The 25,563-nt window shown below is 41.9% G+C and overlaps 1 protein-coding gene across 5 annotated transcripts in view; it reads right to left on the bottom strand.

Annotated features, from left to right (window-relative positions):
* sptan1 (spectrin alpha, non-erythrocytic 1) overlaps positions 1 to 25,563 on the bottom strand; it is a 44,637-nt gene that overhangs the window by 17,468 nt on the left and 1,606 nt on the right. For 2 of the 5 annotated variants that reach the window (XM_075456686.1, XM_075456687.1), the window contains exons 2-29: positions 16,890 to 17,129; positions 16,013 to 16,138; positions 15,302 to 15,442; positions 12,283 to 12,563; positions 12,009 to 12,153; positions 11,762 to 11,916; positions 11,306 to 11,441; positions 11,078 to 11,179; positions 10,668 to 10,805; positions 10,451 to 10,561; positions 10,272 to 10,349; positions 9,421 to 9,576; positions 9,086 to 9,290; positions 8,595 to 8,776; positions 6,906 to 7,149; positions 6,575 to 6,697; positions 6,265 to 6,482; positions 5,998 to 6,090; positions 4,609 to 4,743; positions 3,690 to 3,838; positions 3,370 to 3,426; positions 2,538 to 2,736; positions 2,073 to 2,177; positions 1,952 to 1,984; positions 1,771 to 1,806; positions 1,236 to 1,283; positions 523 to 614; positions 89 to 233 (exon numbers count right to left, since the gene is read on the bottom strand). In XM_075456686.1, the coding sequence (XP_075312801.1) occupies positions 89 to 233; positions 523 to 614; positions 1,236 to 1,283; positions 1,771 to 1,806; positions 1,952 to 1,984; positions 2,073 to 2,177; positions 2,538 to 2,736; positions 3,370 to 3,426; positions 3,690 to 3,838; positions 4,609 to 4,743; positions 5,998 to 6,090; positions 6,265 to 6,482; positions 6,575 to 6,697; positions 6,906 to 7,149; positions 8,595 to 8,776; positions 9,086 to 9,290; positions 9,421 to 9,576; positions 10,272 to 10,349; positions 10,451 to 10,561; positions 10,668 to 10,805; positions 11,078 to 11,179; positions 11,306 to 11,441; positions 11,762 to 11,916; positions 12,009 to 12,153; positions 12,283 to 12,563; positions 15,302 to 15,442; positions 16,013 to 16,138; positions 16,890 to 17,126 (3,870 nt within the window). In that variant the 5' untranslated portion in view covers positions 17,127 to 17,129. The remainder of the gene's footprint in view (positions 1 to 88; positions 234 to 522; positions 615 to 1,235; positions 1,284 to 1,770; positions 1,807 to 1,951; positions 1,985 to 2,072; positions 2,178 to 2,537; positions 2,737 to 3,369; positions 3,427 to 3,689; positions 3,839 to 4,608; positions 4,744 to 5,997; positions 6,091 to 6,264; positions 6,483 to 6,574; positions 6,698 to 6,905; positions 7,150 to 8,594; positions 8,777 to 9,085; positions 9,291 to 9,420; positions 9,577 to 10,271; positions 10,350 to 10,450; positions 10,562 to 10,667; positions 10,806 to 11,077; positions 11,180 to 11,305; positions 11,442 to 11,761; positions 11,917 to 12,008; positions 12,154 to 12,282; positions 12,564 to 15,301; positions 15,443 to 16,012; positions 16,139 to 16,889; positions 17,130 to 25,563) is intronic. The other 3 variants (XM_075456689.1, XM_075456690.1, XM_075456688.1) reach the window with 2 other exon arrangements.

Below are 25,563 nucleotides of genomic sequence, written 5' to 3'. Positions count from 1 at the left end.
GCATTCCACAGAGGAAAAATTCATAAAAGACTCAAGAGATACAGCTACGATAACATGTATGATCATATATATGTGATAACCTTATCACCTTATCACCCAGCGCTGCCAAGTCCCTCTCAAAGCCCTCGTGCTTGCGCTGCAGAGCCTGTACACTGGCTAAGTCATGGCCATAGTTGTCTGTGTTGAGGGCCTGGTTCTTCTCCTCGATCCACTCTTTTGTTTCATCAGCATCCCTGACAGTACACAAGACAACTTTGGTCTGTTTCTGTGACACCGATTCATCACTTATTGCAAACTGCTGTACATGAGACCAACCTCAGACCTATTTGTTAGCTAAATAAATAAGAGGTAGTGTGGCAATTCCCTATCGTCACAGTAGCCCAGTAAAAGGGCAAAAAATACAATTCAACAAAAATCAAACAAGTTCTAAATATCAAACACAATTTGTTCCACTAGTTCAATTTGTACAAATAGAGGTTAACAAAATGGGACATTTTTATCTCTTCATTTTTTAAATTGTACCTGTGGAACCGCTGCACCTCATGGGCACTGCCCAACATGTTGCTCCTGTCTTCAGCCAGCTGTTGCAAAGATCGCCACCGATTGTTCAGTTCCTGCACATGAAACAGAAACCAATCACCATTTTGCTCCCTTACTGGAATATGACCCCATTTACAATCAGATTCCTCTGTCTTTACTATGGAAATCCGAGATAATCTGCAGACTGAAGTGTTCATTTTACTCACGTAAAGAGTGACTTATTAAGTGATCACATCTTTAAACATTTAACAGCGCAAGTGGTTGAATTTATGGTGAGGAAAGCTACCAAATAAAGTGTTCTACTTTAGAATATTCAAACCAAATCTAACAATTGCTAAATGTGTACTTATCTATAGAGTATCTGATGAATACAGACAATGATGGACAAATGAACACGTGTGGATAATGGAAATGAAAGTCACAGAACATGGCAGGAACATTGCACAGAATGAGGAGAAATTGCACAAAAAAGGAAACATTAAAGAAATCATGATCTGCACAGAGGTGATCATGACTTCTGGATGTCAGCAACCATCCATACACCAGAAAACACTGGATGTTAGAAGTGAGCACTCATTCAGGTTTCAGGGAGCAGGAAGGGACACATCATGTGACATTGTTGCCATGGGGTTAGTTTTCTGGTCACAAGACAGGACATGCAAGGGACGGGTTTGGAACGGAGCCATTACTCTTACCTTGATACTATTAAAGTTAGCTGTTGTTTGAACACCCAAGCGTACGGTCTAAAATCAAACGTGACCGAAACATTGCAGGAAAAAACAAGAAATTGTGTTATAGAAATTGCCTTGATTTTTTCCAAAGCTTGGTTGGTCTCAGACCTATTCCAGGACCAACAGAGCATTTAGAGCACTGCAACCATGGCAACAGCAGCACCAGCTGACATTTAAGTAGAAGAAATCACACGAGGTACTTGTAGGTGACTGGGAGAAATGAAAATCCAAAACTGCCCATTGTTTCGCCAATGTTTAATCACAAGTATATGCAACACCGTGCCCAATGCCAGCAAAATGTGCTGTTTGCCATGATTGCAGTGAAGTGAGACACCAGAATCCAGCATTTACCCAATGCTTTACAGTCATGCAGTGGAACAGTATCAGACCAAGACTAACCATCTGTCCAAACTGGGAGGTGGATGCATTTTATTTTAAAGCATATAAAACTGTTCCATTCTTTTCCTGGATTTTTACATAGATAAGTGTTCACGCTTACCTTCCATGGTGACGCAGTCTTGGAATCAGCTTCATCCTATTGAACAAACAAGGCATGTACGTAAACACGATGGCCACAATTATATTTACATTTTCATCAATTAATCATTGTTTTTACAACCATCTCTTGGATTTCTCCATTATCAAACAATGTATATGTTAATAACATAAATGATATCAACCTTGCCAGGAGCAGAGCCAAGCTGTTCCTGTTGCTGAAAATAGGGTAAAACATATCATTACAGCACGGACAGGGAACTTTTACTGGAGAATTATTGGTTAATACAGGGAGGTGGAGTTTACCTGCGCTTGGACCATGGGAGCCTCCTCAGCCATGAGGCCTTCAGACTCCAGCTCAGATGCAACTTTGTTTATGTCCCTCAGACGAGACTCATTGGCCTTAAGGTCCTTGAGAGCACAAAAGAAAGACACCGTACACTTTGGTAACCATGAGCATTTACAAAGTAACCACGGGCAAAAAAATGTGCAGAAAAAAAGAAAGCTGGAAACGTTTTCCTCTTAAAAACAATTCAATCACAGTGGAAGTGGAAAACATGAGTGTGCTATGAAACTAATTTAAATCCAACAGTCCTGTTCCAGAATGATTTATTCCTTTAGAGGTCTTCATAACTGAATCGGGGCTACAAATTCAACATTTATGTTTCATGGGCCATAATGTACCAGAAACAGTTCAGAAAACTGGATTCAACATTAACATAGCAAAGCCATGTAGTGAGCTAGGGAAAGATGATAAAACGCAGATATTACTTTCTGGAAGTCGTCAAACTTCTTCTGTAGAACCTCGACCTGCTCCAGGTCAGAGCCAACCTCCTCATTAGTCAAGGCATTCTCCTTCTCATTGATCCACTGCTGGAGTTCATTGGCCTCACGGAACAACATGAACTTCTTGCAGCTCTTCTCCAGCATGTCTTTGCGTTTCTCTCCGAGTTCTAACAGAGTACCATACCTTAGAAAAGAATGCAAAAGGAAGCATTACATCACAGAAGAACTACAACGTCCGAAACTGACACAGTGTGGTGAGCTAGTGCACATGCAATAAGATATGAGAGGAAGACTGACTTGTGACATACATCTCATTTCAAAGTGGCCATTACGAAGTAGTAATGGGTCTACAGACCAGTTGTGGGTTAAATCTTCCCAGATGTAAGGACCCACAGTCTTTTCTGTTTAAATGATTACAGTAATCATTCTACTAAGTATCTTAGGCCCCTTTGCCTACACATTCATCTTTACCTCCAGTACAACCTCCAGTTTCAGTGACTCTGGGATTGAGATGCTCAAGGAAGACCTCATTTCTTATCAATGAACTGCAGAATAATTACTCATTTCTCAGACTAGCATCTTGAACAAAACGTGCTGGACAGACCAGCTGATGAAGTGACATACATAAAACTGACAGGAAAAACCTAGGATGAGAAGTTACTTAGAAATATGTAAAATATATACTTTCAACCTTGTACTGAATAGAAGTTAAATTAAAGTAGTTTCTCCAAACATGAGTTTGTTGGAGTTTTTCCTGCACATTTTATGATAGTCAATGATCACAAGTACACGCAGTAGGGTACTGATTCCTACTCACAGTTCCTCCACCTGCTTCATGCGCACAGACACGCTGCAGGCCTCCTTGGTGACAAGCCTGCACAGTGGCAAGGCAAGGCCAATGCACAGCAAGGCAAGATTAAGTTGTTGAATGCAGTGACAGGAAAGCAGAAGAGACAGAAAAAGAGGCCAGGAGCATTGCGGTTGTTAGAGGACAGGGCAGAGAATGTGAGCCAATAAGAAAAAAAGAACTCAAAGAGCAGTGCAAAGATCACTCATCACTAAATCTTATAAGAAAGAAATGTGTTGATAAAACAGTTTTAGTACAAGCATCAAAATGTTCACTTTAGACTTTCTTACTGATTATCGATCTGATCTTGGCGCATTGCAATGCTGCCATGTTCGTCCAGCAGGTTCTCCCTGGAGGAGGACTGGGTGGGGTCCAGCTTCTTCACGTAAGCAGCGGGAACAAAGCCCTGGCGATCATTCACCTCCACCTTCCACCAGTCCTGCACAAAGAAGATGAGGCACCGGAGGTGTGGAAATCTCTCATCCTTCATGTCCTTACTCTGTCATAAACAACCCCAGATTTTTACCAGCTGTTGATGAGCTTACAGCCATAGTACCAGCTCTGATCACAGAAACTAATATCCCTGCACTCTTTGGCCAAACTAACGTCTAGCAAAAAGCCTCAGTGAGTAAGGCTGGCCGAGTAGCTATTTCAGGATTTCTGTGGCAAATAACTCGTATGAAACAAAACCGAGGGGAGTTACTCAGATACTAAAAGCTTTGTATAATTAGAGGGAAAAAAACCAAAACACTTCTGATTTCTGACAGCACTAAACAAAAAAGGAATTTAGAGTGATCCAGCTGTACATTTGAATGAAAAATGTAGCTATGTGTAGAAATATATAGCTATAATTACCCTTCAATTATCATACACACAACCTGATGTATTATCTCATTACGATTTTGAACGAATAAACAGTTCAAACATTTCTCTGGAAGTCGTGCTGACTGACTAAAATGACTGATGCACATTCAACTCACTGATTGTGAGTGCATTTACACATCTCATTATCCTAGGTTACAGAACTATTAAAATCCCTTCAGTAAGCCACAAAGTAACATGTTCCTAACAGAACGTACCTTAACATAACCCATATCCTGAATATTCCTTCACCATGCTCTAGTTCCACATACACTGTTCTGCTGCAAAGAACATTAATAATGCAGAATTTCCTTCTCTTTGAACACTTTCTTACAGTTTTATCTTTACCTTGTTGGTGCTATTGAGCAGTGTGAGGATGTCCCCCTTCTTCATGGTGACTTCACGGGGGCTCTTCTCCTGGTAGTCATAAAGGGCTAGAACCAGTTCTTTTCCCGTCTCATCATCAGTTGGTGCAACTTGTTGCTATTCGGTTGAAAAAAAGAATTAAAAAAAAAATGAATGACCCATTCACCTGAAGAAATTTTCATGCACTTTCTAGTCAGGAAAAGTCATTTTCACATTTAGTTGCAGTGATAGTGATGGCAGAGTTGGTAATGAGTAGTCTTTTCCAACACATCAGAAATATTTTCACTTAGGTTCAAGTCTGACTCCATGGTGGCCAATTCATGTGTGAATAATACTCCTCACAGACCCTGAAAAACTCCTGCTATTGTCATCTTGAAATACAACTGGACCAGCATGGATAAAAAATTATCTCAAATTAAAGTTATAAAAAAGCCCAATCTGGTTACTGTGGAGACTTGTTTGGGAGGCTTTGCCCTGGATGAGGGGGATCCTCTCACTTGGTGACTTTCTAGTCAACCAAACTTTATTGGACTGGAAGTCTGAGGTGTACACCGTGAAGAGAAACAGAGATTCGAGTCCCGTGTGATGCTCCTGTGCTCTTCAATTCTTACTCATGTTCAGCAGCTTTATCAGGTCATTGGTGATCCAGTTTTTAATACTGGGGAAGCTTTTCACTGTCCTTGTGGGAATAATACTCTCCACACAGAAGTTAATGCGGTCTTGGCACTGATTTCATCTCCATGTGGCTCAGAGGGCATTTCAGTCTGTAATCTGCTTTACACCGCTGCATCCGACGCTTTGCATTGCACTTGGTGATGTATGGCTTGGATGCAGTTGCCATGGAAACCCATTCCATGAAGCTTTCTACGCACTGTTCCTGAGCTAATCTGAAGGCCACATGAAGGTTGGAGGTCTGTAGCGACTGACTCTGCAGAAAGTTGGTGACCTCTGAGCACTATGAGCCTCAGCATCCTCTGACCCGCTCTGTCATTTTACGGCTGAGCTGCTGTCGTTCCCAGTCGCTTCCACTTTGTTATAACACCACTGACAGCTGACTGTGGAATATTTAGCAGCGAGGAAACTTCACCACTGGACTTGTTGCACAGGTGGCATCCTATCATGGTACCATGCTGGAACTCACTGAGCTCCTGAGAGAGAAACATTATTTCACAGATGTTTGTAGAAGCAGTCTGCATGCAGAGGTGCTGGAACTTATAACCTGTGGCCATGGAAGTGACTGGAACACCTGAAGTTAATTATCTGGATGGGTGAGTGAATACTTTTGGGAATATAGTGTATACCATCAATTCCAAAACAGTATTCAACAGCATTCAGAGACTCAGTAGTGCATCTCAAAGTTCCCCATCTTACCCTGCAGGACTGGGCTTGCTCCTTTAGGGCCTGGATGCTGCTGCCATAAGCACTCAGGTCAGACATCAGGGCCTCGTGCTTTTTCAGCAGAGCCTGTAAAAGGGAAAAAATTCCAATTGCTTTTGACACAAGAACATTTGAACAGTTGCTTTTATAGCTCATAGAAACAATCTCTAAAAGTAGACAGATGGCAGTTTAATAAGGTTTTCTCTTTCTTTTAAATTGTATTTCTAAGAATTTGTCAAGATCCGTTTCATCTTCTCGTACCTCAGCCGAGTCTTCATCTTTCCCATAGTCTGTGCTGCCAACGATGGGCTCCTTTTCCCTCATCCAAGACTCTGCCTCATTAGCGTCAGCAAAGTACTGCTGGGCCTGCAAAGAGTCCTCAAGATCCTGTCTTCTCTGAGAGGCCTTAGCTTTCAGCATATCCCAGCGTCCATGTAATTCAGTCAGCTTAGCTTTCACTTCCTCACCGGCAAAGTGACCTGAGTACCCCACACAAAATCAGCAGGAGTTCAAATATTCTAACAATATCTTGTGGAGGATTTGGGACAGAGCATTAAATTGGAATAAATACCTTCCTCCACCATAGCGTCTCCTTTCTGGGTGACGACCTTAATGCGAGGCTCGTGACCTGTAATCTCACCCTGCAGAGCCTGATGTTTTTTCAGCAAGTTCTGGACACCAATCAGGTCTTTGCCTGAAAAAAGGAGAATTAAATTTGATTTCTCCCCCCCCCCCCCCCCCCCCCCGCCCCATCTTCATGAATCATCATAATCATTCCAAGATGTTGTGCTTCAGCAGAAGGATCTAGTTTGCCAATTTATTAACGGAAACTAACAAAGAGAATTTTAATCTCAAAGCACTGCATGACACGCTAGTCTGAATGCTTGTTTAGAAAGCCTCACCTCTGTTGGTTGAGGCAGCGATTGGCTCTTTTTCACGGATCCAAGTTTCCTCATCTTCAACATCTCTGAACAGCTGCTGGAGCCTGAGCGAGTCGGAAAGTTTCTGCTTGCGGGCAGCCATGGGCTCACGCAGAGCTTCGTAACGAACCACCAAAGCTTCTTGTTTCTTGCGAATGTTGTCAGCATCGAAGTGCCCAGCTTCCTGGAACTGTCGGGCTTGGATTGTTATGCCATCAATCCGGTCCTAAGTGAGAGAGTTACAGAAAGATTCATACATGTGCTATCTCATGTTAACTCAATCTATACACCCACACACACATATACATGTATATACATAGATATTAGGGCTGTCAATCGAATCAAATATTTAATCGCATCTAATTAATCTATAGATTGTCCACAGTTAACTCCAGATTAATCTCAAAATATGTTATAATACATATTTTTACATGTTCTAAATGCACCATAAATGGATCTTTTTTAATACTTTTCTGAAAATGGTAGTAGACAAATATACGTTCTTTCTGCTAAAGCATTTTATATTTACATTAACCACTCCAAAAAAATTGTCCCGACAAAGACTGTCCAGAACATTCTTCATCCAACAAGCGACAACAGAAGGGCACATTGACCTGGATGGAACATTCTTTCCTAGGTGTAACATTCACACTTTCAGAAAATTATTTCACACGTTCCAACGTTGTCCAAACTTGCCATAGGTGGAGTTCTATGGTTGCAAACCTACTAAGTGAGGCCTGACTTTGGTGAGAGGCAGTGGGCATCTCTGCATCAGCCGTGCGTTTTGCAAGCAGGTGACATTTAAGACTCAATTCACATTAAACAAACGGCAGATCATTTTGGTGCCGTGAAGATGAACTTGCCATTCAAAAGACCCTTTTCTTTATCCAATCAAGCTTGCCAGAAGATTAGGCTAAATCCCTTCCTGATTTGTCAAACTATGGAGCGGACCAACGGTCATAATTATAGAGCGTGCCCACGTTAATGTTGCGTCCAAAAACTTTGTGGCGCTACGAGGAATTTCCTCTCTACCTTTAAGATTGAGCTTAAAACTTTCCTTTTTTTTTTTGATAAAGAATATAGTTAGGAGAGACTCAGGTTTGGAATGCACTTCTCCTCCCTCTGCTCTCTTCACTCTCCATGGACATAACACATTGTTGTTGTCATTAACTTGTGTTTCTCTTTCTCAGCAGGTATCCCTGGCCTGGTGCTATGGTGCTTATTAGCCTCTTTCCAGTCCTCTCAACCCCCCTTGGGTTGAGACACATGAGCGCCTTTCCAGGTCTGGCTCTGCTTGAGGTTTCTTCCTGTTAAAATGGAGGTTTTTTTCTCTTCCATCACCTCGTGTATGCTCAGAACAGAGGATTTTCAATGCAAGTTTCGATGTAATCTGTTGGTTTCCTTAGCTCGGCTTTTTTAACTTAAAAAACTGGTAATACATTAATGAGATTAATTTGGACTTCAGTGAATTGATTTGATTGGATTATGATTGAATTACAATGAATTGAATTATAATTGGCTTAAATTTGGACTGTTTTTTTGAAGTACCTTGAGTACATTTACTGCGATTTGGTCCTATAAAATTAAAACTGATTTCAATTGAATTGAATATGTACATGTATACAAAGAGTATCTGATGATCTCTCATAAATGATGTCAAGTAGTGGGTACCTGGTGAGCAGCCACATCAGCCTCCAGCAGTGCATGTTTCTTCTGCAGGTTCTGGACACTTGTCAAGTCTTTTCCATAGTCGTCTGAAGCCAAGTGGCCCTCAACTTCATATAGCCAAAGCTCAATGTCCTCTACGTTCCTGTTGAACTGCTGCTGCTGGTTAGCCTCACGGAGCTTGATACCTGGAGATAAAGACATGAAAGCTCAAAAAAAAATTCATCTGAAAGCGAAGCCAAAATGGAAGTAGTTAAGGTTGTTGGCTTGATCATCTCTGGAATTGGGGTGTGGTTCCGTTCTTCACTCATTACCATTTACAAATAAATAGCATCATTGTTTTTAACCTTTTACTTTTGTTTTTAATATTGAATTGTTTCTACCTAGAGCTTGTAATTTTTTTTTTCTTACTATGCATTTTATCTAAGTTCCTGTTCTTGAATTAAATCCGGTCTATACATACACACACACACAAAGTTTTAAAAACCTTGGAATACCTTTGAGTTCAGTGGCTTCCAGCAGTTTCTTCCACTGAGAGCTGACCTCCTCCATGCGGCCAGCCACCTCAGCTGAAGCATAATGTTTTCCATCCAGCAGCTCTTGGCCAGATTTCTGCAGGGCATCAATGCGGCTCTGATTGGCTGACAGCTCTGCCTCAAAGGCTTGGTGCTTCTGCACCTTGCCTTGCAGGTTGGAGGGGTCCTGTTGTCAAGAGAGCAGGAATTAAAGGATTGAGCAAACAGAAAAAGAATGTAAAGCAGATGCAATTCAAAAGTGAGTACACATCACCACAGTAGAAGATATCCAACTGTCTGGGAAAAATAAAAACTACCTTGTAAGACTCATCGGTGGCAGTCTTCATCTTCTCATTGATCCAGCTCTTGAGCTCATCGGAGTCCCTGAAGAACTGCTGGAGGTGGAAAGAGTCCTCCAAGGCAGCACGACGAGACTGAGCACGCTCATGCAGAGCGTTGCGGCGGCTGAGAAGCTATAAAGTGACAAGATAATGATAGAAAAGTTTCTTATTCATCAAAAACAAACCGACATTAAAAAAAACTAAATGCCAACTGCTTTATCATTTGGTGGTAGGAATGTCACTTTTTCTCCAAAGTTAAAAAAAAATGGATTCATATGTGTGGGAAACTGAACATGTTCAGCCTGTAGGCTGACAGATACATGTATAAGACCGTGATAAGTGTGTTGCCTTGTGATCCAGTAAAGGGTGGTCTAGTATCATATGAGCAGTAATGTCAATAGGCAACAGTAGGTCCCTTTGTCAAAGACTCAGAAAAAATGCCATCGCTGACAAGACAGCAAGATCAATTTTCAATATTATGGAGCTGACTGGTGTCATTTTAGGAGAGGGGTTTCAGGAAAACTAATGACACAATATACTTGTTGGTTATCCTGTATAGTGAATAAAAACATCACAGGAAATTCATCCAGTGCAATAGCCTACTGGATGAATTGAACAACTGCAGGTGTAGCTGTCTCTATGGAGATCAAATCACTGTGTGTGTGCATGTGTGTTGGGGGATAGGCAGGGGCTAACATTTGAAATATTTCAAAGGATTACATTTTATCTCAAATGTTACTTTTGGGAGAAAAAAAATGACCTTCCTTCTTTACAGTTACATTTGAGGGGCTTTCTTTCTACTTTGGGAAAATGATAGTAGTACTTACAGCATCTCTGCGGGTAGCCACATCCTCTTTGGCATAGTGGCTGTTCTGAATCAGTTTAGTGGCAAATTCATCCAGGGCCTGGAAATGTACAAAAAGAAGACATTGGTAAAAATAGTTTAGAGTTTGTTGTATATAAACAAGAGACAGGAAGGTAAAGTGTTCAAAATAAGGTAACTTACAGTAATTTTCTCTTCTTGAGCACTTAGAGACTTTTCAAAATCTTCATGTTTTTTCAGCAATGCCTCGACACTGTCCAGGGAGTCACCGAGGTCTTCATTTAGTAGGAAAGCCTACACAATCAAGTACACCATTACAACTTGCACATCACCTCTACAGGCCAGCTCAAACCAGGATCCATTTCTCCTATAGAAAGGTATTAGCAGAGTTCTAAGTTACCTCTTGCTTGCTCATCCAGTTGTCGACCTGCTCAGTATCCCTGTAGAAGAGCTGCAGGTCCATGCACTGTTCATACTGCTGCCTGCGGACCTCCCACAACTCAAGCAGAGACTCCTTCTCTTCAGCAAGGCTGCCAAGCTGCACACAAACAAGCACTAGTATTGAAGCAGCACTGGAGAACTATGCAAACCTTAAAACTGTGTGCTTCTGGCTCTTTTTGCAGTACACCTAATTTTGTTATGCACTTTCCTGGACCTTAAACTGCCCTGAGGTGCCCAGGGATACCAGGCTTTACATCTTTGGGGTCCCGACCGGAGAAACAGATTCAGACTTAGCTTTGCTGCTGCTGTTAGACTTTATCAATATAGATCTATATATACATACACACAAACATGGCAATATGCCCCCACCTTTTCCTTGACCTCTTCAGAAGCATAGTGTCCTGTGCTTAGCAAGGCTTGGCCAGCTTCATCTGTGGCTCTAAAACTATCCTCATGGGCATCAATTTCTCCCTAAGGAAGATATGGGGGAAAATGACATAACAGTTACATAATAATACATAATATTTAATTTTGTAGTCAAACTTAAACATTCGATGGTCATTAAAAGTAAAGAGTTGGTAGGAGAAGGAATTTCACTTTATGCTCCTGGTGGCGGTCTAACAGGGCCTCAGCTCCAGCTACGTCACTGGCCAGTTCATCAGCATTGATCAGAGCCTTCATCTCCGTCACCCAGCTCGTAAGATCCCTGAAGTCAGCTGTGAAACGCTGCAGCCTGAAATATTGGAATAAAAGGGAGGAAGAGTTTAGAGGAGAAATGTTTAATGAAGTAGCTATTTGATGCAGTCTAACTTTCCTTATGTACGGTCCCTGAAATGTCATCAGTTTAGAATGTGAAGATTTTATTTTGTCAAGTACAAAAAGATAGTTCTGTTGCTTTTGTTGCTCTTATACTGACATTCTTAGGATGAGACGCTGGTATAAATGAAAACTAAATGAAAAAATACTTTATCCCAAATGGAATTATTTTAAGTTTGTTTTCAACGATGACTATGGTTAGCTTAGGTAAAAGGAATGTGGTGCCTCGTATTTTACCGATAGGAGTCATTTAGGTGGGCGTGGCGCTCAGCAGCCAAAGTGCGGATCTGCTCCCAGTTGGTGACGAGTTCATCCTTCTTCAGATGAATCTGGGAAGCATTGAGGGGGTGTGTATGCTGCAAGCGCTCTGCATCACCACCCAGTGTGTTAACCTGATGCAAAGAAGAAACCAGGACATCGGATTAGCACCGTTATGGTGGTTCTTTATATACAGTGAGATTCTGCAGAGCAGCGTCTATCCTACTTTATCCTCCAAAGCAGCCAGGTCTCTCTCCAGACCCTCGTGTTTGCGGAGCAGAGCCTGCACACTGGCCAGGTCACGACCAAAGTCATCAGAGGCCATCAGTTGCTCCTTCTCCTTGATCCAGCTGATGGTCTCGTCAACATCCCTGTAGTTGGAACCAGACTCATTAGCATCTTCCAGAACACCTTTGAATTGACTTTAAATAAGTAATGGAGCCATTTAATCAGAATGGGAAGGGATTAACACAAATCTGTGTTTATTGTCTGTGTTTTACCTGTTGAAGCGCTGCACCTCGGCAGCCCCAAACAGCTTGGACTGCCTCTGCTGGGCCAGGCCTTTAAGACGCTGCCAGGCTGTGTTGACCTCGTCCTGCTTGCGAACTATGAGCTCAGCTTCGGGATGCGCCTCCTGGATGAGCCTCGATGCAAACTGGTTCACCTCATTCACACGTTCCTCGTGGGCTGCCAGATCTGTCTGGAACTCCTCAAATTTCTTCTGCAGAAGTTCCACATGCTCCAGGTCCTGGCCCAGCTCCTCAGAGGTGGCCATGGCCTCCTATAAGGAAGGTGGATGAACAACTTTGAGTGCTTTCATACACAGCAACCTTGAGGCAAACTGTACACCGTATGATTTATGTTACTGCTGAGGCAATGCAATGGATCAAATAGTGAACCTTAAACCAATATCTTTTATGATGAGTAACCATGGCAACAGGAAAGTTATTAACTTGTTGGAGCAGCTGACTGAGCTTTTCAAAGTCCAAGAAATGCCTGGAAAAGACCTCAAATCATGATAGGTCAAAGAGATGATCATAAAGAGGAGGAGCAGGAAGAAAATGGAGAAAAAGGTGAATGGTTAAACCACTTTCCCCCTCGATCATCATGAAAGTGTGAGATCACTGGCAGATAAAATGGACAAGCCTGGACCCCCGATAAGGACCCAGCAGGAATATCAAGAAGCAATGTTAGATTTTTCATTGCAACATGGCAACAACTAAAGCCCGTCTTGTCAGCTTTAAACCTGTCCAAACCGACAGAGACTGCAGACAGAGCGGGAACAGTAAAGGAGGAGGATCACAGAGCTGGTTAACAACAGATGGTGTAATCCTGGACATATCCCAGAGAAGGAGCGTCTCTGCACCCCAGATGTTGGACTGTTGGCTGGGAGTTTCTGTCCATGTCATCTACTCAGAGAGTTCATCTGTGTTACCTGTGTACTCATCAGTGAAGCCGTCGTCAAGCTGCAAAAACTCCATGACCAACTGATGGCGACGTTGAAGAATTCTTCCACACCTTCCTACATTTCAGCTTTCTGCATGTTTGTCTGCTGATTTATATTTTAGTCTGTTATCTATCTTTGAAAACTAATTAATATGCAGCGATAGAATTCCCTTTCTGGGATTAATAAAGTACTATTGCCTTGAAGTGAACTGAATTTAAGGCAAACTTTTGTCTCATAGGAATATAAGTAGGCACGGTTGTAAGGCAACTAAATGGCAAAAGAATATTTTAAACTCGTTTGTTTTTTTTTCTCCTTTTTGTAAGAATAAGAAACAGATAACACAATAGTAAATTAAAGGAAATTCCTTTTAAATGGTAAGGCTAACTTCTAAGCACTTCACACAACCCTTTTGACCCTTCTTTTCTTTGAAGAAACAATCGCAGCGTCCTAAATGCTTCTTAAAAAGGTGGGCTTTCCTCTCTCACTGTAAACCTCATCTTTGAGGAGGACCTGCAAGTTTTCAATAGGACTCAGGTCAGGTGAATACGGGGAGCATGCTATTATTTGGATTACTTTTTGAGACCTTTGCTGGCTAGCTATAACCATGGACATGAACTCTCTTGGTCGTAAATATGTATGGAAAATTCAGTGTCCTTCACTTCACCGGACTTCAGTGTCCGGGGCACAGATTCTCTCCTTCAGTGACACGGATTAGACCATCTGTTGTTCACAAGTACTGCTATACCTCCGCCTCTTACTTTGCCTCTACTTGTGATATCCCTGTCTGCCTATCCTGTCTGAAAGTGGGGAACAGCATGTTACAGCAACCACATCTTAGTGTAACACATAATACTGCATTCCGTATATTTCTGCTGTTTCCTGGTCAGTGCTTTGAGCTCTTCCATTTCATGTGCTAGTGATCTCACATTCCTCATAACAACTTGAGCCTGATTTATGGTTGTCCAGGAAAGGCTAAGGAGAGCCACGGAGACCCTCCCGGAGACGCTCTCCGTCGCTTGCGTGCGTTGGCGAACATTCCTTTCTATCTGTCGAGGAGACGGAGACTCGCGGAGACAGCAAGAGTTGTGATTGGTCGGCTAACAATATCATTTCCGGAATCACTTGTCCAGTTTAGCTCCTTCCTCTCAGAACAACAACACCGCCATTTTTGAAAGAGTTTACTGTGTGCCGGGCAACATTTGGTCAAAATTATTTGCATTTCAACATCAACAAGCTCCAACTCCAACAACAGTCTTTCTCTGTCGGTCGCCATCGTTCACTGTGAGGAGTGGAACGGAGCCGGAAGGTGAACAACTAGTCAACGACTTTCATGATAGACGTCGCGAGATTAGGTCGTCTAACGTAGCGGTGCCTACTGATCGGGAGGGGAATCCCGACGGAGAACTTCGAAAGGTTTAATAGCCTCTGCGTGACCACGGAGTCGGATTGACAGATAGCGACGGAGTAGCATACCGAGGCCTTTAAGCGTAAAATAGTTTAAACTTCCTTTCATTTTCTGTCTGGCTCCTGCCCAAAATGCACTGTTTTATAGAAATAAACTATTCTTCCATTGCCATGCTAAATCATCATAACTGATGATTAAAAGAAATTTTACCAGGAGAAATTACCCTTAAAGCACAGCTCTCAAAAAATATTTTCCCACAGAGCAAGAATGCTCAGTGCAAATTCTCAACGAGATCCAAAATACATGTAATCTGATGGGAGCTACTGAACCTTGCTACCACAGTGCAGCACACACTAGAACACTAGGTCCTGGTAAATAGGTGTATCATGATATTTCACATCTGGAAAAAAGAAACTGCTATTCATTTCGCATTCAACTTAGCCGAAAATATTAACCTGAAGTAGGCTTTTAGGTTTAAACGCTTAAACAACAAAAACAATTTCAAGTTAAACTGAGGTACAATGCAAACGATAAGCAGACCCACACCGTCTCCCTCTTTTTATGAAATGGCTCAAATGCAAAACATCTAAAAATGAATCTACACCCGGAAATATAAAACATTGAAAAGGATTTTATTTTTGGGAAAGTATACAGATGAGTAACTGACCTTGTCACTGATCCAGTCCAAGGCATCTTCACACTCTCGCAGGTATTGGACCAGTTTCTGGGCCTGCAACAGACGCATGCCCTTCTCTTTGGTCTTTTGCAGCAGGAGGTCCCATAAGCGATGCAGCTCCTCCAGGCGAGTCTGGCAAACAGGAGAGAAGAGTAGAAAGGTTAAAAGATAACAAAAAAGGAAAAAAACCACACTAGGTCTAAACATGCATCCACAGAAACGTGAGTCAGAGAGATGTAAAGGTACGTTTTATCCTAAACGGTTTAAAAATCCTAGTTGAAAACTAGACGTTTCACCATGAGCTGACCTCACGGTGAAAAGAAATACATACAATAAAAAAAGAATTTGTTTTCTACCAACAGAATAACAAGACTGAATGTCAGGAGCCCAATTTTCAAAGCACTCAGGAGTCACACCACAACTCAACACACTTGTATATACTCAGCCATATTGACACATGTAACTACTGGTCTCTGTTGTGTCCGGTAAGGCGTGTAGGACTGAATTAGATTTAAGGGGTTAACAGTGGGCAGGAACTTAGAACACAAAGCAAAGTGAGCTTGGTGTGTGTGTTCCCATGTTTCTACAGCATCTTGTTTTCTGTTTGCTCCTAAAGTATAACTCTACAATCCACAAAGAGGACAAAGTATGTTGCAATACATAGACAAAGGCCATCTTCCCAATGCACTTCCCAATACTTACCCGAATGGTCTCAGAGGCGAAGTGGCCTTCAGTGATCATGAGGTTTCCAGTCTCATCCAGTTTGATAATGGCCCCGGCATTAGCCTGAACTTCTGCTTCGAAGGCCTGATGTTTCTGCAGTTTACCCTGTGGAGAGAAAGCACGCCATGTGCATAAGAAGCATCTGCACTCAACAAGAATTCTACCTCTTCTTCTTCTATGGAAAGATTATATCTTGTGTTATAATGCAAAGACCCTTTGAGACAGGGAAGCAGCTGTAGCTCAGGAGGACTACCAGTCGGAGAGTTGGTGGTTCCATTCTCAACTTCCCTGGACTACAGGTCAATATCTCCTCTAATGCGCCCACCAGTGTGGGAATGATAGAGGAAAAAGCACCGTGTAGCCTGTAAACCTGAACTAAAAAAGGCCAAATGAGTGTGTGTGTGTGAGAGAATGGGCGAATGTGACTTCTAGTGTAAAACAGCTTTGAGTGTTTTTTTGATTAGGTCAGACCTCAAACCCATCCATCACTTTCAACATGACTTTAAATCAAATAAAAGAGCTAATAATGCTCTTCCAGTACTTAGCTTGACGTTTTATAATCTAACAAGGGGGCTGCAAAGTAGCGTAGTGGTTAGCACTGTCGGGCCACACCAAGAAAGTTCAAACGGGGCTTTTTCTGCTGACCAACTGAACCGACTGTTCAATAAGCTTACAGTTTTTAGCTAGATCTCTAATTTGTTCTGGTGCAAATGGCAAACATTAAGGGTGTGCTGTGGCTCTTTCTGTCCCTTCCATAAGCACGTCTGAATGAAGCCCTGAGGAGCATCACCTTAACAGATGGCTTTAACGCTGTGTCAGACATTTGAGAAGAGATCCAGAAAATAAAAGAGCTCACCTGCAGGTTCGAGGGGTCCTTGTAGTTCTCATCAGAAGCAATCTGCAGCTTTTCCTGAATCCATTTTTCCAACTCATCAGCATCCCGACGGAAGAACTGAAAGCTGTAAGAATCCTCCAGTTTTTGCCGGCGCATAATCGACAGATCCTTGAAACGCCGGTAGCGGTCCAAGACCTGCTGCCGGCGTTCCTGGATGTCCTCCGCCGTCTCAAGCACTTTGACTCCTGCAGTGTCCATTTTCTGAAAAATCACAACCACATAACACATCAATTCTAGATTTATTCAAACTTGATATCCTGTACGGATCAGCTCTGCGCAGAAAATAGCTCAAATCAACTCGTGGATTTATTCAGATTGCATTGGAACATTATATTACACACCTCACCCAAACACTAAAATATGGATAGTACTTTTTCAAAAAAATAAATAAATAAATAAAATAAAATAAAATGCTATTCAGCAGCAAATCTCAGACAATCCAACTGATCTTTCAGTTAATAGGACTACACACAGTCAAGTGAAAAAACCTTTCAATTCCAAGGTTTTCCATATCAGGACCAAATAAAAACTTTCCCAGAGTTAAAATGAAGGAAATACAGCCTCAGATGGACAACACCAAATAAGACCAATGTGTCCATTGACCAGCTAACTAAGACTTAGACAGATTTCAGCCTGGCATTGTTGCCTTGGAATTTGCCTGTGCCATCAGGAAATGTTTTAGTTTGTATACTGATGTATTCAACAAACTTAACTTGTGATTTATTCAAATGCAACTTTGCAAACATAAAAACTGTGTTGGCATATTCATTTTTATAGCGAAAGACACTTCCCCATGGAACAATGGAACTTTAGTCTTTTTCCAGTGGCAATTTTGACATTTCACATACTAACTGAGGCCACTACAGCCTTACATGGAGCTCCAGGGGGGACGAGGGGGCTGGCACAGTCAGACCATGGAGAAACATGCTGGGACATCCACTAATGGGAAAATATTCATTCAAATCTAATGTTTTTCATTTGCAAATTTTTTTTTTCTCTGTAGAATGAGGGACTCCAAATTGTAGAGGGCCGATGGGTCTTTTCTCTTGGCATTGTGTGAACATACACTTCAATGAACTGCAGAAATGTCGGACTCTTGCGTAACCAGGCTGCTAAATACCCTCCTCATTCCTATACAGTGTACTCCGTTTTTCCATACGCTGTTTCTCCATTTTACACGAGTTAAAAAGTAATGACATGATGAAATATGTAATGTTTTTTGTTTATGTGAGGTTTAAGAACTGCTTAAGACGGATATTCTAAACTGTTTGAGAGAAACGAGGCTGTGTAAAGCAGGAGTCTGTTTGTATAACTACAACCCCCATCCTGTCTGGAGCTGGGTTACCAAGGGGCCAGCAGCTGAAATACTAAAAATTCCTAATGGGGCGGAGGCGGAAATTCCAATTCCATGGGAACATCCACCAAGCCTCATCACACAATGCAATAGCTGCAGTCAGCCTTTCCGGAGCCTTTCGCTCCATGGCAAGGTTAGCTTTCAAACTGTGGATAACGAGCTGGCAACCTGGTCATGACAAAATATAATCTTTATTTGGCTTCCACAGCAGCTTAGATCCAGGAAACTGGTCACTTAAGGGAGCGCCCATCCTGCAGACCTGAGATGAAACCCATTCCAGAATAAAATAAGCAGAAGATACAAAAGGTTAAATTCTTTGGATCTTTCGCCAGCTGGTAAAATCTCCCTGTAGAATTTTTTAGTGACTTGCATCAAAGAGGAAATTGAAACCATTTACTTATGGTGTAAATACCAGAGAATTACTTTTTCTATAACAGACTCCACCCATAAGACAAAAAGGAAAAGAGATATCAGTCTAACAACACCAAGGTCAACCAAGGTCAACCAAGGCCAGATTACAAAAGCTGACCTCTGAGCCAAGTGCAGGGTGTGGCAGACCTTGATGTAATTAACATTGTTTTTTGTTGATGGTGTGGGAAGCGGGACAAAAAGCGGTGGATGTGAGATAGTCTCCTGGTCCATATCTACTGTGAATGGGGAAGATCAGTGGAGTCAGCAATGGAGGCGCATTACGCATTTATCCAGAACAAGAGGACAGAGACACTGTGGTCCCCAGAGGTTGCATTAGTTTTCCAGTCAAATCGGCATCCCAGTGAGTCTATACACAGACACAAAGCAGAATATCTGCGAGCAGATTAGTGCCACAAACTTATGGATCATGTTTACATGACACAAGAAAAAGTCAGACCTAAACCAGAGTTTTTAAAGCGTGTAAACACGTTAAGCCAACGGAAATCACCCCTATAATACGGCTGAGGTTCACATTAGTCAGTACACAGTTGAGTCAGCAATGGTTGGTTCAGCCTGGCCTTTTAATTGATTCTCTGTCCTGGTCTCAGTATACATAAATCAGAGGGGAATCGGGTTACTGATTGAAGTATGTGTGATGCTGTGACAACATGGTTTGTGTGGGAAAAGGTTTCCTCTTTTTCTGTGGGAGATCCTGTTACAAGCAAATATAACAGCACTTTAAGTTATTTGAATTGGGATTTTGTCAAAATCCTGATTTTATAACCACAGTATCATTTATCAAAGCAAAATGAAAGTCTGGAAATGTTTAAGTGACAACAATCTGAGCAGCAGTTTTAATGGGTTGATTTCCAATTACAATTTCTGATACCTTTAGCTGTCAGAGAGAAGGGAAAAAGATATGTCGATGAGAGCAGCTTTATTGAGAATGTGGTTGCATCAATACACATTTATGACTTATAGTTGCTCAATTTGAGTCTAGTTGAGCATAGACTATACATGCAAGAAAGATTTGACCCCCTAACCACGTTATCAGTGTCCTTTTTCCCCCAGTACTGGTTGCTGTTTACACGTTTTCCATTTGGGACAGTACCATATGATGGACATTTTTTTTTCCATATAACAGACTTTTTTTTGGGGGGGGGGGAGACCATCTCAACACTGAAGAGTGCCGACTGGTCAGAGTGCATCATTCCCTGTGGGTGTAAAGAACTATAGCAGCGTATGCACAATACACTTCCCTGTTCCATGAAGATGTTTACAAAGTATGATTAATAAATACATGAGCATGTTTATTAAGCGCGAGTATGGATTTACACATCGGTCTTTGCTTCTCAACAGACGGGAGCTGAGCTCTGTAGCGCTCAAAAGTTATGATCCCTTCCAAAAGATATTAAAACCCATCCATCCATTTTCTAGACCGGCTTAATCCAACTCAGGGCGGCGGGGCTGAAGCCTATCCCTGCTGTCATTGGGCGAGAGGCGGGTTCATCCCAGGGCCACACAGAGACAATCAATCATCCACACTCACACTTTCATTTAGAGTCACAAATTGACATGACATGCATGTTTTTGGGCAGTGGGAGGAAGCCGGAGTAACCGGAGAGAACCCATGCATACACAGGGAGAACATGCAAAGTCCACACAGAAAGCACCAGCCGGGATTTGAACCATTTGAACACTTGCTGTGAGGCCACAGTGCCAACTTCCATACCACCGTGCAGCCCAATATAAAAAACCCTTCTTCACTAAAAGCCTGTTGTAAACTCATTCAGTGCAAATACTCTACACTCCTCATTAGGAAATCCTTCAGAAAAACCATCAGATAAATCAAATGTTTGTTTGGGGAAGGAGGAGACTTACGCAGAGACACAAAACTGATGTTTACGGAGTTGCTTCTGCCTGAGTTTGCACCTACAGCAGAAGCAACAGCAACAGCAACTAAAGGAAGCGAAGCATAGCGGTACTTCACTCAACTGGACCATAAAGTTGAACCAACATTATGTACCAGCGTGATGAGGACTCTTATGCCCCTTTTCCACCGCCGAGCTAGCCCTACTCTACTCGGTTCGATATAGCCCGACACTATACAGCACGACACAGCACCATTAACATTTCCTTTTCCACACAAACCGTGACCTGGAAGTGGGCGGAGTCGGCCCATTCACCACTAACGTGACGTCGGTTTCAGGTGACTACAAAGTGTCACGCCGCGGTTAGTCAAAGTAAACAACGATGGAGTGTAATGTGTAATGCAGTTGACAATCCATATTGTTTAGTTAAACCCAGCTCTTTATTAAAAAAAGACAGTACAAAAGTAAACAGCAGAAGTTGTCTCAGATACAGGCGTCGGTGGAATGCAGATAGCAGCTGTTGCCTCAGCTGCAGATTGCGATGCCAGTGTCGGTTCTGAAGCCTGCGGGATTGGAGGATCTTTGCTGACCTCAGCAACCGAACACTCATCGGTTGCACAAATCGAGTCTTGAGGAAAAAAAAATAAAAAGTGTGAACATACGAAACGCATACACGTAACCGCATAGGTGAGACACTGTGCTAGCCTTCCAAAACAGCGTTGTTTGCTAGCTCACTCAGAACAACTTACACGAGACACCTGTGTAACGTTTTACACATGTTAAAGACTGAACATGTATTTGTTACGATATAAACATGCATTTGTTAAGATATAAGCGTTGCACCAAGGGGATAAGAACAACACTTACCATTTTCCATCGCCTCCAACAAAGACGTCGCCGAATCCACGCCGTTCGCCGGGCGGTGACCGTAAATGCCGTCCATTTGGTCGAACCACTTCCATGTCTTTCGGTTTGACCCACTCCGGCTGTTGTGGTCCTTTACCTGCCGGTAATCACTCTTCAGCTTCTTCATTTTGTCTCGGCACTGCTGAGAATTACGGTGATAACCATGGCTAGCCATCAGCTTGGCTATATCCTGGAACACCTTCTCATTTCGTGTCGCTCCGTCCAGTTCCTTCTGTATGCGGTCCTCGGCCACCACACTCAGAAAGGTCTGCACCTCGCTCATCGTCCATGGGTTGGCTTTCCTTCTCTGGTCTTCCATCTTCGCAATTCTTTTTATTCTCTGTTGCTCTCGCAGGTTTGTTTTCATACGGCGGGTGATTATTTAAAGCTCCAATCAGTGGACAGCACTGATCACGTGACGTTTTAGCACCGACTAGACCCACCTCTGAAGCAGGTACTAGCCGGGGCTAAAAATTGTAACGGGTCCCACCTTCAACCCGCGGTGGAAAAGCTCCCAATCAGGGTAGAGTGGTACCGTGTAGAGCTGTACTGGTACAAAAATGTTCGGTGGAAAAGGGGCATAAGAAAAGCAGCACAAACACCAGACGGGAAGGAAACAAAAAATGACTGGCTTGCTAGATCTAGCTAGATACTGTGTGACAGCAAACAAAGAAACTAATATAATAACTGCTTTGGTGATTAATGTTGGTTTAATCATTACAGCACAATTACGTCACAACTAATTGACTGTAATGGGCTTGATTAGTCAACCTCAAACATCCCTTGAAATGCCCATCCCTAAAATACACACAGCAACTTCACACAAGCTGCGATGAGCTGGATCATACAGCATTATACTGCATTATTCCATGGAAAGGAAAAAATACATCAGTTCAGCTCTGAGAAGCTCATTTCTGTACAATTTGGGTTGGACTGGTATGTTAACATGCATTTTAAGTCTGTTTCAGGTAACTGTGCTCTCTCCTGTATGAATAAACTAAACTAGACCACAAATGCTCGAAGGTTTATTTTCTTTTGCATCTTGATGTAAAAACAGTCAAATCTTAGTGCAAGTTTAAAGTAATACAGCCATAATGTTGGAGCCTTTGAATACAGACAGAATTTCAACATTATACTTTGAGTGAGCACTTGACTCGACTTAAACTGAAACCACCTTCCAAATGAGGCTAGTTAGCATCAGAGCATTTGTAACAGCCCCATATACAGCAATGTAACAGCTGATAGCACTGAGTTCCATCTTGTTTCTGAAGATAACAACTTTCTCTCTTCTCACACACAGCGTAGCCTCTGGGGAGGGGGTGGGGTTCCTGCTCGTTTCAGCAAACACCCCTAGTCAGTGTTGTCCACCAGTATGACTTCTGTTCCCAGAGCAGCTGTGGTCACATGATGTTTGATCATTTTTCTAAATCTAAAACGTAATGCAGGGTGAGAAACGGAACACTGCACGCTGTGTAGGACTGAATGTCAGAACCTTCAAAAACCTTAGGCTATCATCCAGTTTTACAAACATGTTGAACTGAAAATACAAACTTATTGGGACTGTCGCCACCTTACTCTGTTTAATAGCGCAGAAAACTTCTCAAAGCAGGTTCTACTTTGTACTTCCTTAAGAGTCATGGTCACAAAAGCTGTAAACAATCATTAAAGCAACTTTAATCACCCTAGATTTGATTTCCAAAGACAACATTTTTGGCAGAAAGTAGGCCCGTCATCCATTTTTTTGAGGACAGTACATCACACCAGAAACAATGCAACACATGATGTGATTTCATTTTGTTACCATTTTATGCAATTAAATGATATTGAACAAAGGTTATCAAGTCTGTTGATGTCAGGCTGTGTGTCCAAAAATCTAATCAAAGTGCGTCTCCAATTCCACAACTGTTTCGGAGTTTAAGTTGAAGTTCATTTTGAGTACATTCATTTTAAAACAGAAGAAGCTTGTTGCTAAATAGAGAATGTGCCAAGTAATCTTGGAAGTAATCTTATAACATCTCCAAGACAGACAAAAAATATTGTATGTCAAGTAAATGACATATCAAATAAAGACACTGACCTTCCCTTAAACCAAGGTCCACAGAGCATACTGGGACATACTGGTCTGCAGGTGGAGGTCAGAGCAGAATGCACGGAATGAGAGACGCATGGGACGAAGCAAGCCCATTTCTCAAATAAGGAAGGATGATGCAGTGATAAAATGAAAACATCACAAATCTTTTCATCGTTTAAAAAATTAGCTTTGTACTAAATGCTGTGATTCAAGATTCAAAAAGCTTTATTTATCCCGAGTGAAATTGCTGTGCAACAGTTAAGGTATAAGGGGGAAAGTAATAAAGTAAAATAAAATAAAATAACATAACTGAATACAATCCTTGGCTTTACAACATGGGACGCTGCAGAAAAACTTTGCTGATATCAGTTTTTCACAATACTAAACAGCAACATTTAAAGCAACTGCAGGCATCTTACTTATGAATTAACCAATGGCTGACTAACCACATGCTCAAATGTGAAACTGAATTTTTATACAGTGTCCACTGTAAAACGGAATGCAAAACAGCACCAAAGAGAGGACTAGTTCTTGCTAACTCAACAGCTTATTTTTGCCATCTGTCAACGTGGCGTACGTAAACTAAAGTGAAAAATGCAGCCCGTCAGACAGAAATATTCTGGTATTAAACAGATAAAGACTTGCTCTAAGACACTGCTTTGTAAACAGCTTTTTCTAATTCATTTCACTCAAATAAGGTCATATTTGGAGTAAGTAATAGTCAAATTAAACCATGTGAGGTAAATATTTATGCACCTTAACTGCACATTCTACTGAAGTTTCAGAGCATCTAGGGACAAACTGATGTCTTACAGTTAAGTCATGGAATAACAGGAGAAAAAAAAAAACATGTGGAGTGAGGGAGAAATCCAAGAAAAGCTCATTGTGTCAAGGAACCTGGATGCAATAAACTCTTTAGATGGGTGTAAACGTAACAATCGCAAAGGGGAATTTAAAATGGGCACAAATTAGACTGTGCTCTAACATTTCAAAGGGGATACCAATACTGCTGTGGATGTTTACATCGTCATTTAAACGTATGAATTAACTGAAAGGTAAGATCACACTTCATTTTCATTTAAAAAAAAAATGTCCCACATGCAGTAAAATCCACTGATGTTTACTGTCCCATAATGACTGCATGAGACTACAGATTGTGTATAATCAAAAGCCAATAACAAGATGGAAAGATTGTAAAACATTAACATTACATTTTCATACGGACAGATGGGAGCTGACTATTAAAAAAAATAGGAAGAAGCCAAACCAATTCCTAGACACATGATATATGTTTCACCTGAATCTTCCAGGTTTCATGTATCTCGATGGATCAGAGTCACAACTTGCTGCGATGTCTGAAAATTTAAATGCACTCCTTACAGTCTGATGGCGACTGGAGAGACAAAGTCTACTTGGCAACCTGACAGACGCATTGCACCTGCAGTGACTATGCTGTGCAAAAGGGCAAGGCAGAATGTAGCCCAACCCACGAGGTTTCTGCTTCATACTTCAAACCCCTCCCTGTAGAACTCTCCCAGCCCATTACTCAGCAAAACAACACCAACACCTGACCAACACAAACAAACTGCCCCACACCATCACAGAATCACACAAAAACAGGCTGACCTTAAGTCTGGCTTTACAAGAATCCGTCAGCAGTAAAAGGTGAACTGAGAATCAATGTGCATGTTATATGAAATGAAGATAGTCTCTAAATGTCTGAGAAGTAGTTCATGCAGCAGGATGACAATAGACTGGAAGGCAATTGTGTATATTCAGGCTCAAAATCAAACCCGGCAACCCTGGAGACAGGAACTAAATTCCAATGTGGGTCATAGTCACTACAGACAAGAGGTTTTGGTCAGCTGTTTTAAAAATGGTGGAACTTTTTAAATACTGTTCAACAGCAAAGAAACGGCTGACCACTCATAAACAACTGACCCCACCCTTTTGAACGGGCTGCTAACCCCAGCATCACAAATGTAACACATTTCTGATGAATCCACTTTCCATTACAGACAG

The sequence above is a fragment of the Odontesthes bonariensis genome, chromosome 22, assembly GCF_027942865.1.
Source record: "Odontesthes bonariensis isolate fOdoBon6 chromosome 22, fOdoBon6.hap1, whole genome shotgun sequence".
NCBI classification, from domain to species: Eukaryota; Metazoa; Chordata; class Actinopteri; order Atheriniformes; family Atherinopsidae; genus Odontesthes; species Odontesthes bonariensis.
Note: the sequence above shows the minus strand (reverse complement) of the source record. Positions and strands in the feature narration are given on the sequence as shown.